This window comes from Gastrolobium bilobum, unplaced genomic scaffold, assembly GCF_033153095.1.
Source record: "Gastrolobium bilobum isolate Gb01-03AN ecotype WA unplaced genomic scaffold, APGP_CSIRO_Gbil_v1 utg16099, whole genome shotgun sequence".
Lineage (NCBI taxonomy): Eukaryota > Viridiplantae > Streptophyta > Magnoliopsida > Fabales > Fabaceae > Gastrolobium > Gastrolobium bilobum.
In genome coordinates, this window is record NW_026898009.1 from 394,424 (window position 1) to 408,151 (window position 13,728).

At 32.8% G+C, this 13,728-nt stretch overlaps 1 protein-coding gene across 1 annotated transcript; it reads left to right on the top strand.

Moving 5' to 3' along the window:
• The first annotated feature begins 1,467 nt into the window (after window positions 1-1,467).
• LOC133312200 (uncharacterized) lies at window positions 1,468-2,398 on the top strand. Its single transcript, XM_061513369.1, has 2 exons — window positions 1,468-1,752; window positions 1,840-2,398. The coding sequence occupies exons 1-2, from the start codon at window positions 1,666-1,668 to the stop codon at window positions 2,332-2,334; spliced, it is 582 nt and encodes a 193-aa protein (XP_061369353.1). The 5' UTR covers window positions 1,468-1,665; the 3' UTR covers window positions 2,335-2,398.
• Window positions 2,399-13,728: the final 11,330 nt, after the last annotated feature.

Below are 13,728 nucleotides of genomic sequence, written 5' to 3' on the forward strand. Positions count from 1 at the left end.
AGATAGACTAGCTAAATCAAAAGGTTTTCAGTCTACCAAAAAAAAAAAAATCAAAAGGTTTTCATATAAATATAGGATTATACTACGGTTATATTCTATTTAACTTAACCAAGATCTATCTTTTATGTGTCAGCCTACTTTATCTACCATTCCTTTCTTGTAATTAATCTTATATTCTCGTTGAACTTAGAAGAAGAAGAAAATTGTGAAAATGGGGAAAATATAAAAAGCATAATAATTTCAACAAAGAAAATATTATATATAAAAATGTTTGAACTATCTTATCCCAAAAGTTATACACATTTCAATTTTTTCTAATAAATAAATCGGTTTTGGTAATTTTGACAACATTTTTTTTGTTATGGTTATAAAATAAAAAACTAAATCTGAAAATCATCATGAAAAAAAGTTAACTTCATTTGTAGATAAAAGTTGGTATCTACACTCTTCCTCATTTCATTGAAATGTTGCCCATAAGTAGGCTCAAAATTACATATAAATTTGAATTAGCAACAATATGTAACCAACTCATAAAATTGTAACTCCTAATAAAACACAATCAGTTTGTATTAAATACAAAAACAATCAACTCCTATTACATTAAATTCTAAATTCAAAGTGTACAATTCCTGCCTGCTCTAAATTGTATTAAATCCTAAATCAAAACGTAATACTCTAAATTAAATTCAAAATATCTGCTCTAAATTTTTTTAAATTCTAAATCAAAATGAATTATTCTAAAATTAAATTCTAAATTTAAAATTTAAAATATGTAATAGCAACATAACCTCCAATACTCTTTATTCTCCTTCAAGTTAGAGCATGTAAGGATAAAATACCCCCCAACTTGGAAAGAAAATCATGGAAGGTCGAGTGTCCAAGAGCCTCTATAAACAAATCTGCCAGCTGAGTGCGCTGTAGCAATATGACCCATAAAAATATGATTCCAAACAAAATGGCAGTCAAGCTCAATGTGTTTGCTTCTACAATATATGAAAAATATTGATCTCATGTAAATCAACTCGAATTTTCTTTTACATTAATTTTATATACCAACAAATAAAATAATTTGAAAAGACACTTTATTTTAAAATTTACAAACTTCAAAATAATAGCGTTTGATTTAGTTTCAATCCATTTCATTATAATCACTACAAGGTTTTTATTTTTTTATCTACGGAAAAATCATCCAAGACATGATGGTTCATATCATAGATATATCCATCAACGGAAAAGAATTATTTTTCATTATTGTTATTCATTTGTAATTCTGATTTCCATGTGAGTATCTGGTCTCAGAAAAGTGACCCACCCAAAGTTCCTTGAAGTGCAGCAATCACAAGTTGCCTCCATTTTCGCGTAACGAAGCTAATAAGTGAGTGGCCTTACTAAATGGGAGGGCACTAAAAGATGTGAAACACATTTACTAGTGTTTACCAACTCTCACACAACCCCTCCACACCACGCCTTAGAGCCTAGAGCCCCCCCAAAAAGCAAAATCCTCTTTCCCCTCTCTCTTCTCTATTCTATCTACTTAATTTCCTTCACCACACTACTCCATTTTTTTGCATCACCCTTAGACTTAGTTTCTGTTCTGAAACTACCAACTGCCACCATTTCCAAGGAAAAAAAAGTTCAGGTTTTTAGCATACCCATCATCACACAATGTCCAACAAGTCCCCAGTTTTTCCCATGCCAGACCCCCAACACTTCAGTGACTATGGTTTTGACCCCCAAATCAACTATTTTCAGGTCCTTCTCTTTTCTCTATATCTCCTCAATTCCTAAAGTGTCTTTGGAAAATGTTGATTTATGTGTTTGTGTCATTCTCCAAAGCAGGTATTGGAAGAAGCCATGAAGCACAAGCGTGAAACAACAAGATCCGTAGACTCCATACACTTCAAGCTTCAAAAGCCCATTTCCAAGGATGATTCTAGGACTAAGGTTCACAAGTCCAAGAAGAAACGCTGGTGGAAAAACGCTCTTCTCTTCTTCAAATGGAGGTGGACCCACACCCACCACCACCACCACAACCACCACCGTGATCACCACCATGACAACAACGACGTTCACCAAGTCAGGGCTCGGGCCTTCCGGGCCTCTATCTCAGGCCCGGTTTATTTGACCGAGAGTAGAAGTGGGTCCAGCACACCTTACCGGACCACTAGCCGGCCATCTTCCGGTCCACTCGCCGGAACTTTAACGCCGCCGGTGAAGGGTGACGTTGACATACCTTACTTGAGTCTTAGGGAGCTCACCATGGAACAACAACAACAATTGCAGCAGAATCAGAGGATGTCTACCTCAGCCATGCCCGTATACTTGGTCACTTGAACCAAACGCAATTCACATGTACACTTTTACATGTTACCATTTCTACAAAGTGAAATGGTTGTTAAATGGGTACCCTTTGATTTTGTGGATTCATTACATCTTTATTATCTGTTTTATTTTATTTTATTTTTCACCTAACTAAAGGTGTTTGTTTGATTTGATCCATTGGAGGAAAGGTTGGATCCTACTTTAGGTGTTTGTTACCCCCTTTTTATGAAAAAAAAAAAAAAGTTATTATAATGCAACTGAGCTCTCGTGCTTTTGACTAAAGTCCATTTCGTTGTTGTTAATATCTTGTTACTATTTTTCTTGTTTTCGTGTCCTGAAAACTAGGATCATGGTTTATGGTAGTTTAGTTGGTAGTTGTTACTTACACGTTACCAATATATTGCCAAGATTTGTGTCCGTTAATATGGACCACCCTCATCTTAAAGACTTAAACCATTGAGGTATATTGGACACTGTGCCATACTGTTGCTACACTCAATGAACCAAACCCGAGGGGCCCAAGCGGCAACGTATCGTGATGTGCAAAGATACAAAAGCTGCAAACATAAGGAAAGGGGAAAGGGGAAAGTGGATATATTTTTAAAAGTCATATATATGGCCGTTCATTTTATTATTTCATTGTCAATGGGGCAAAGCACAAATCAGCAAAACAAAAATGGGAACATCGGAAGGAGAAAGAGCATGAAGGGTCATTCTCTGGAGAGAAAGTCCAAATTAATAAACGGCTATAGCATGTGCATACGACATGTGACAAACAAATGGTGTTGTTACCTGGTTGCATTGCATTTGCATGTTAGTTGGACGCTCCTCTGCTATTTTTAATTTTTTTTTATTTACTAGAGATTCTCTTATGAGTATTATTTGATTTAGATTTTTACTAGCATCAATATTCTTTACATTTTAGTTTTTTGCTTTTATAATTATTTTTTGCAGGCTCATTAAATGTTTTTTGTTGTTAATAAGTATAATACTCAACACACATCATCTCAATTATTAAGTTATTATGACTCGACTTTTAACCATTGTTAGTATCTTAAAATTTGCAAAATGCAAATGGTTAAAGGATTTGAATCCTTATATATATATGAAACAATGATTATGTTATTGGATCATAATTATTTATTTTTATTTATTGCTTATGAGATAAGAGATAAAAAATATATAATTTTTAAATAAAAAATTATAATTAAATAATATAATCACATAACTATTTTTTTATACGAGAGAATTCAAACTCATGATTAAATTAGATTCAAAAGGTTGAATTCGCTTGTAAAGCTAAAAAGTAAAAAAAGGTTTAAGGTTGGATACCAAAAAGAGGTTTAAGGTTCAATTGTTGGAACAGTGACTAAAATGTCACTGTTTACCAACTTTTTTTATCACGCGAACAGTGTTATTTCTCAATATGCCACGGGACAAGTTCGCTACCCGGTGTAGCGAACTCGGTTTGCTGACGTGTCACGTTTCTAGTGGACGTGACAAGTTCGCTACCCGGTGTAGCAAACTCAATTTGCTGACGTGTCACGTTTTTAGTGGATATCAAATTCGCTACACGTGGAATCAAACTTGTTTTTAACCAAGTTCGCTACCCATGTAGGCGAACTTCATTTAAAAAAAAATGAAATACTTGTTATCCACTAAAAATATGACACGTCAGCAAACCGAGTTTGCTACACCGGGTAGCAAACTTTTTCCCGTAACAGATTGAAAAATAATACTGTTCGCATGACATTTAAGTAAAAAAATTGATAAACAGTAACATTTTAGTAAGTGTTCCTCAATTGTTAGTATTTATTATTGGTGAGTAAAGTTTAATGATGAGTGTTGACGGCTGACCAAGTCGTTTTCGGTACACTGTTGCGTGCCGTTGCTGATCTGCAATTTCGATTTCCATACTCCAAGTCAAAGTCCAATCTACCCCTACTTTACTGCAACTCTGCGTGCTCAGGCTCATGGGCATAAGGGATAAATTACCCTGATGATAAATGGAATACTATCCCTTGAGAATGGTCTTATCTGCATGTTAATTTGTATGTCTAAGGGACAACAATCAAAATAATAAGTTTTTTAAAATAAAGTATTCAAATATTACATTTCAGTAATTTTTTTGTCATATTTCATGACTCGCTATCAGCTGTAGAAGGTTCAATTTATCACGTGTTAACAGGGCAGGACCGTTTAAGGGAAAATACTTTGGTACATTAAATATATCGAATTTGGTATATCTTATAAATTTGGAAATTTTTTACCATTTTTAATTTTTTTTTTCATCACATTATAAACTTTTTCAAATTAAAAAAAAATATATATCGAATTTGGTATATATGATGTATCGAAGATATTCTCCCACACTAAGTGTTTCTAACATGTGGATCCCTATTATTAACTATAAGTCATTGAAAAATAACAAGCATGAACAATAAAGCACAAGAATTAAATGGAGGTTCAGTCATAGACCTACTTCCTCCTCAAAATCTCTCCCCCTCCTTTTCTTATTATTTTAGGGAGGTTCCATTCATCTTAAATAGAGTGTGATACAAAGAGTTCAATAATAACAACAATTTCAATTTAAACACATGATAAGGATAATCTTTATTCTTTACACTCCTAGTTAAATTTGAAATAGGATAACACTTAATCTTATCTATTCTTTTTCCATAATCTTCTACAAATTCCTTTTTACTCACAACACTCCCCCTCCAGGTTGAATCAAATATATCTATTAGATTCAACTTGGCTACTATGTTCTGAAATGTGTGTTTTAGCAAAGCTTTGGTGAATATGTCGACAAGTTGATCTTCACTACGAGTGTAGGGAGTAGCAATGATTCCTTCTTGAACCTTTTCATGTATAAATGGCAATCCACTTCTATATGCTTGGTCCTTTCGTAAAAAACTGGATTTGAGGCAATGTGAATAGTTGCTTGGTTGTCACAATGAAGTATCGTAGGTGACTTGAGGACTTCATTTGTTAAATCTTGCATTAAAGCTCGTAACCAAACAATTTCACTTGTAGTTGACGCCATAGCTCTGTACTCACCTTCAGCACTGGATCTTGCAACAATACTTTATTTTTTGCTTTTCCAAGTAACTAAATTCCCACCTACAAATATACAAAAACCTGACGTTGATTTTCTGTCAATAGGATTTCCAGCCCAGTCTGCATCTGCATATCCAACTATGTTGGTGTGGTAGTTCTTCTTCATCCATATCCCCTTTCAAGGATTTTCTTTTAGGTAACGAAGGAGTCTGTCAACCAAGTTCATGTGACCATTAGTTGGGGCATGGAGAAACTAGCTTATATAACTCACAGTGTAAAAAATGTCTGGTCTACCGATGGTGAGATATATCAATTTTCCAATCAGTCTTTGAAGTTGTTGAGGATTTGACAATTATACTCCATGGGAGTGTCTGCAGGTTTCACTGCTAGTTTTCCTGTTTCCTTTAGTAGGTCCAAGACATATTTTCTTTGAGATATGAATAGACCTTTGTTGAAAGTTGCCACCTCGATGCCCAAGAAGTATTTGAGGGGTCCAAGATCTTTAATGTCAAACTTTTTGTTGAGAAACTGTTTCAGCATACTTATTCCGTTGAGATCATTACCTGAGATAACAATGTCATCAACATAAATCAACACCACAGTTGTCAAGCCAAGGCAATGTTTGACAAACAGAGTGTAATCTGATTTGCTCCTATTAAATCCATAAGACATCAATGCTGAACTTAACTTTTCGTACCAAGCTCGAGGAGATTGCTTTAATCCATAAATTGCCTTCTTTTGTCTGCACACCTTTCCCGCCTGAGTTTCCATTAACCTGCTAGGAGGTATGCCCATATATATTTATTCTTCAAGTTCACCATGCAAAAATGCATTTTTTACATCCATTTGGAATAGAGGCCAATTGAGATTAACAACCACTGACATTAGGACTCTAACTGTATTCATCTTTGTTACAGGAGCAAAAGTCTTGTTATAATCTACACCATGTGTCTGTGTATACCCTTTTGTCACCAATCGTGCTTTGTGTCTCTCAATAGAGCCATCACTTTTCTATTTTATCTTATAGATCCACTTGCATCCAACAAAATGTTTTCCCTTGGGTAATTGGACAATATTCCAAGTTTGGTTCCTTTCAAGAGCATCTAACTCATCATTCATTGCATTCCTCCATTCAGAAATTTTACATGCTTCTTCATAGGTTGCAGGTTCGAAATGAGCATCAATAGCAGCAATGAAGGATATGTGATTCAATGAGACATTGTTATAGCTGACATGGTCTTGGATAGGATAAACAATAGTGGTGTTTGAGACAAAGTCACTGAATCTGTTTGGAGGTCTTATAATTCTACTTGATCTACGAAGAGGAAGTTGATGCACTACTAGAAATGTTAATATTTTCAACGGAATTTTTCCGTGGGAAATTATGAAAATTCCGTTGAAAAATCATTTTTCGACGGAATTTTCAACGGAATTCTGCTGTTGGATAACCCTTCGTCGAAAGGCAACGGAAATTTTTTTTCCGTTGATATTTACAACGGAATTTTTTCCGTCGAAAACTTCAACCGAATGTATTCCGTTGGAAGCCTTACTTTTTCGTCAATAAATAAAGTCATGGAAAAATATTAAAATAATAAATTTCGTTGAAAATTTCAACGGAAAATATACCCGTCAAAAAATTCTGTCTCAATTTGCAACAGAAATTAACAAAAATTCCGTTGAAATTTTTGACGAAATTAATTTTCGTTGAAAAATTCCGTCACAATTTTCGACGGAATTTAACTATAATTCCGTCTATACTTTCAACGGAAAATAATTCTGTCGAAAAGTTCCGTTTCAGTTTGCAACGGAATTTATCTATAACTCAGTCGAAAATTTCAACGGAATTAAATTCCGTTGAAAAATCTTGACCGTTTACAACGGAATGTACATAGAATTCCGTCAAAAATTTCAACGGACTTAAATTCCGTTGAAAATTCTTAACCTTTTACAACGGAATGTACATAGAATTCCGTCGAAAATAATATTTTTAATTTTTAAAAAAACATTAAATTCATATGAATTTTAATTCATCAAATATTGATGGCATTTCAAACTGCCAGCATAAATATTAACGTCATTTTGAAAATTGCCTACAAATATGGAGCCACTAAATCCATCTGCGTGATTTGGAGTCAATTTTCTCAACCATCGGAATAAGCAGCCATTGAACTTTTTGTTTGGACAAAAGATATGGCAACCATTAAAGATCTCCACTGAGCTTTTGCTTAATAATTAAAAAAATAAGTAGCAAAAAAAACTTCTATTATTTTTTAAAAGTCATTTAAAATATACTACAATTACATACAATCAAAATGAAAAAAATTCTAAATTTCAATTAAAAGAAAATTTTCCTAAATATGATAATAGTACACAACTAATTATGCCACAAAACTAAATAAAAATGAATTTAAAAATAACTGAGAACTTCAATGGGACCATCAAAGCTGCATCTCCAACCGTGAAAATTCCATGAACAAGAGCAACCTATTATAACAAAATAGCACCATTCTAGAAAACTTAAGAATTCACTAAATAATCACAATCACATATTACTTATGGTTGAAGAGAAAATGGAATTAAGTTCCTAACCACAATGATAAATTATATAATAATACAGTTTAAACAAAAATATAATATTATAAATTTATTATAATATACTCTCTCTCTTTTTTTAATCAATTATTGCCACTTTATTCTCTAAAGTACCTTGCGGAAGCAAATTCATTTTACATAATAGAATACAGATTAATTATATAATAATTAAGATGTTGTCATGCTAGTACTTATTAAATGCATGTTAAAGTAAATCAACCATTAATTAAGGAATCCAAATTATGTGTCAAGCAAATTAATTGTAACTTTAAGTTATTTCCTGCATATTGTCAAATTAAATGTAAATTTAAGCAACAAATGGACAAAGATAACTATTATGGCAAACAGATTGATTTTGGGCCTCAAAAGATAATTACTTGATGACATATATAGTAGACAACTTGTTTTGACACAACTATATCAATGAGGGCAACATAAATTCCGTGAAAAAGCAAGGAAAAAAAGTATTGTCAAGTTTGAAAGCAAACAGACCTTTAAATGGTAAACGATATTGTGCTCCACTTCGCTTATCATATTTCTTTATTATCTTCACAAGACCTGCACAGAGGGATGAGGTAGAAGAAAAGCAATCATTCTAAACATTCATAATAAAAAACCCCTCGTCATCCAAGAAATTCTCTTTGAACTTTGATCCATGTTATAAAAGATTAATCATCAAGCCAATTGTAAGTGTAACTACCCATGTACCATGTCACACCGTAATAAGAGAAACAGAGTAATAAAAAAAGAGAGTCCCTGATAACAGAGCAATAAAAAAGGACCAAATTGGTCCCTGAAATTACAAAAAAAGGGCCATGTTAGTCCTTATGTAATAAAAAAAAGAATTAAAAAAAGAATTAAGAAGCAATAGAAATACCGTAATAAGTGTAACTACCCATGTACCATTTCTTTTGATTGTCCAATATTGATTGTCCAAGATTCAGCAAGTTTTCCAAGATTTTAATTGTCCAATATTGCAATAATCAGCTTCTTGTTCTCATCAAGATACTGCATCATGTACCATGAAAGGGCATTCAAATTAAAAATGAGTTTCTTGCTGCATATTTGGATTTAACTTATCATATCATTTCAATTTGTGAAATAATAATGATCATGCGAGGTAGATATATAGATGATGAGAAAAGAGACCTTACGTGACTTAAAGTTCTATCCTGGAAATTTCCTAATACATAAAGGATAAATAACAAATTCATGACAATACATTAATACATAATATTTTAGTACTCTTTCCAGCAAACTTTGCGTGGAAAGAGTCAAAATCTGAAAGTAACTATGAGATTATGGATGGTGTTGCCAATTTTAGCTATCAAGTTCTCTCAGAATGATTCGTTCATGCATGGCAACATCAAACTCAGGCTACTGTACTGTTTTGTGAGTTTTCTTCAAAGTCCTTTAAAGCTGAGGATGCATCATCTGCAAAATTGCATGCACAATTTACAGAACGTAACATATGCTCAATTTCATTCAAACAATAATTTATAAACACTTACAATTCTAATAAAAAAATAGTAATATAAAGAGAAGAGAACAAATATAAACCCAAATCAAGACTAGCCTATGTAGCTTTGCTAAAAGTAGAGGAAAGAAAAAAACAATTAAGCATCTAAAGAGGATATAGTATTCCAGTGCCAGAGTAGAAAATTTTCTGGTACCTAAGTTCAGTGATTGTATCTATAATAAACAGTATCACTGGTAACTCCAACCACAGAGCTTGGTTATCTGGTACCAACCTTAACCACTATCACCTGGAGAAGTTCTATTGGCTCATGTGTGTGCTAAGTGCTTTGAACTTCCTACATTATCTGTATTGGGCTATCAGGTACAAATATAGAGAGAGAGGTACCAATGAATGAAGCAAAGGGGAATTTTTCAAACGGTCTACATGAGCACTTGAGTTTAAGAGCAACCCATTCTTCAGCTGCAATTCTGTGTAACTGCCTACAAGTCTCCAACAGAGTGCATCAGCATTTACCCCAGTAGAGGTATCCTATGTATACTAGAATAATAGAATAGAACTAGAATAATAGAATAGAAAGAACAATGGCGTTAAAAAAAAGAAGAAAAAAAAAGGGTATGACGTGTAATCAATCTTGCTTTTTTGTTTATCATATATAGTGAGAGCAAATGGTTTATATTCAACCCGTGGTGTTTTTGGACGATTTATTAATCTGTTTGTCATGCTCTGCAGGCAAATAACCCAATCTTTGCCGTTAGATTATATGCACAAGAAGTGAAATGAGAAACACAACGAAATGAACGAGATCAACCTAAAATAAAAAATAATCAAAGCGAAGCTGCAACTAGAACAGAACCGAGGCAACAAAACAAAATTAATTTTCAATGCATTATAATATCTTTCAAGGGTATAGAAAGTCAAAAAGATCAACCCATATAATAAAGGAGAAAAGATAATTTAATTTGAAAAGCAAAATATATTCCTCTGATGTAACCAATTTTTTACTAGTTTTTGTCAAGCCCCTAATCTTTAATTTTGCTTGCACTTCGTTCCTTGTCAAATATTAACGGAATAAAGATAATTTAATTTGGCTTGTGCTCTCCATGACTATGTCAAAGATAGAACAAATGTTTCTCTATCATTAGAATCATAGTTATTTTTCTGCTAAATAAATGTTGAGGTCATTGACATAGCTAGCTACAATCCCTTGAATAAACAGTAAAAGGGCAAGATGAGTCAGATTATAAATTGTACACCATTAACAATTCAAAAACTTTATTATGAGATGTAAACGCACATTGTCTGGCATCAAACCTACCATGACAAAAACAAATAAACAAAACTTAAAGCAGCTTAAACCATCCAAATTTGCGGTTGTGTCACAGTTAAACACAAAAATCACAGAACTTTGAAAATCTACTACTAGAGTTAATAAGAAAGAAAACCAGAAATTCCAAGTATCAAATCCAACACTGAACTCCTAATGCCACGAAATAATCCAATGAAAGAAAACGATGAACAATGCAGAGAATTGAAAATCGAAAGCTTGAGAAAAAGAGAGAGAAGATACCGTGACCAGAGAACTGCAAAGGCGTGTGATTGCCACAAACATGCTTGAAGAAGAAGAAATCAGAACTCGTGAAGAAGGAATCGAAATTGCAACGGAGCTCGTGAAAAAGAAAACCATAAAAATTAGGAATTTAGGGATTTAGGTTTTAGAAAAGAAAATGTTAGTTTACCTTCCATGTGATGATATATTCTTCTTACTTCTCAACAAAGAAAACGTTTAACTTGTCAATCTCGAGCTCCAAGAACTCCAAGACAGAAACTTGTCGCGCCAATCAAGCAAGGTTTGCTCGATCTGGTTGCTGAGAATCTTCCAGATCTTTCATCGTCTCACTTCATCAACTCGAACCGCAGGGAATGACACCTCCGTTATCTCATCGTCTTCCATTCATTCTTCTTTCGTCTCTATTTTTGAGATCTGAGCAAACCAAACTATTTCTTCTTTGCCCTAAACCCTTCCTCATTCCATCTTTTTACTATTTAAAAAAAAACTTCATAGTTTGATTTTGTGGGCCTAAAAGATTTTCAAAGCAAACAAACGGAGTATTTGGGAGGGAAGTGGGAAGTGGGAAACTTTGGGAGGGAAGTGGGAAAAGGGGAAACTCATTACACGTATCAAGTTTTAATGTATTTGATTTTTCCTTTAAAAAGTATTTCTCTTTTTCAATTTGAAAAGTTTCAAATTTGAATATTTAAAAATAAATTATGAAATTATATTTTTTAAGGAAATATTTAGATATTATATAAAATAATTTTTTTAATTTGATATCCAATCAAACAAATTCGTATATATCCTTTAAATTAGTTTTAAATTTTTGTAAATTAAATTTCCTATTTTGAAATTAAACTTCATTTCAAATGCCACTTTAAACTTTTTCAAAACACAAATTAATTATATTACGATGAGTCTTTTAATAGTTAATGAAAATAGCAGTAATTAATTATACCTATTAGGAATAAGACATTTAATATATAATTGTTGATGTTAATAATGAGTTGCCAATTAGATGATTAAATATGGCAAATCGTTAATCCTAAGATAAATGAGATATGAATGGAATCCTTGCAAAAATAGAAGTTGTCAATGCTCATAATGATAAGAAGAAGAAGAAGAATGGCTTCTTCTACTGGTGAGTCTAGGGTTTTAGAGTAATTGGGAGTTTAGAAGAGGAAAGTTCGGGTCACCTGAACCCGTCAAGGAAATGGGCCTAAGCCAAAAAGTGATTTTCTTTTGTTTATTTGTATTATTCTTAATTAAAAATATATAAAGTAAATTGCAATTAGGTAATAATTCCAAGTAAATTAAGCAAACAGACCTTTAGATGGTAAGCGATATTGCAACGGAATAATTTTCTGTTGAAAATTCCAACGGAATTTTGGACTTTTTCCGTCGAAAATTGCAACGGAATAATTTTCTGTTGAAAATTTCAACGGAATTTTGAACTTTTTCCGTCGAAAATTTCAACGGAATTATTTTCCGTTGAAAATTTCAATGGACTTTTTTCCATAAAGTAATTTTGACTGAATTTTACTCCTTCATTTTGCTCTTCAAGTAATCACAAGCATTATGAAAAACCATAAATTTCTTTTAGCACATGCCAAAGCCCGACGAGGGACAAAACCTCCTAAGCGCAGACCTACTAGAAGCCCTCAACATTAAACTTACACAATATAAAAAATGAAGTCAATGAAAATAAAGGCAACATGAGTCATATGCAATTATCAACATATATGACACTAATCTGAGTAGAATAAAGCAACAACAGATGCAACTGTCCCATACATCATCATCTTATAAGTATTTATTTAAGTGAGAGATAGAAAAATGAAATTTTCACCTTTTAGCAACTTTCTACAACTCTAGAAGTTCTATGATTAGAGCGATGAAGACAGTTATAAATTTGTAGAGCAGGTGGGTGGGCTTGCGTGATTTTTTACTTTGACCATTTACATTTTGGTGCAAAGTGTATTCCTAAATGACTCGTGACAGACAATGACTTATTAGTGTCAAAAATTGCAACGGAATTATTTCCGTTGAAAATTGCAACGGAATAATTTTCCGTTGAAAATTCCAACAGAATTTTGGACTTTTTCGGTTGAAAATCGCAACGAAATAATTTTCCGTTGAAAATTTCAACGGAAATTTGAACTTTTTCCGTCGAAAATTTCAACGGAATTATTTTCCGTTGAAAATTTCAATGGACTTTTTTCCATAAAGTAATTTTGACTGAATTTTACTCTTTCATTTTGCTCTTCAAGTAATCACAAGCATTATGAAAAGCCATAAATTTCTTTTATGCAAGAATGCTATCATTTATAATTGCTTATGGTATTGTGCATACATATTCAAACATTCACATGAGAATGCAAGTAGTCATGACTATCCACAACTACAAGTGTTGAAGTAGTGAGTGAAGTTATGAGTATACAAAAATGATGCTAAGATGTACTCATATGATAATGGATATGAAAATACGTAAATATGTTGCTAACAAATCTCTTTAATCTTTATTGAAATAAGCTTCAAACAAAAGATAAGGTCTTAGGCATTGACATAATTAATCGTATAAATGGCACACACGCCTTCTGTTTGATGAGGGACAAAACCTCCTAAGCGCAGACCTGCTGGAAGCCATCAATAGTAAACTTAAACAATATAAAAAATGCAATTAACGAAAACAAACACAACATGAGTGATATGCAATTATCAA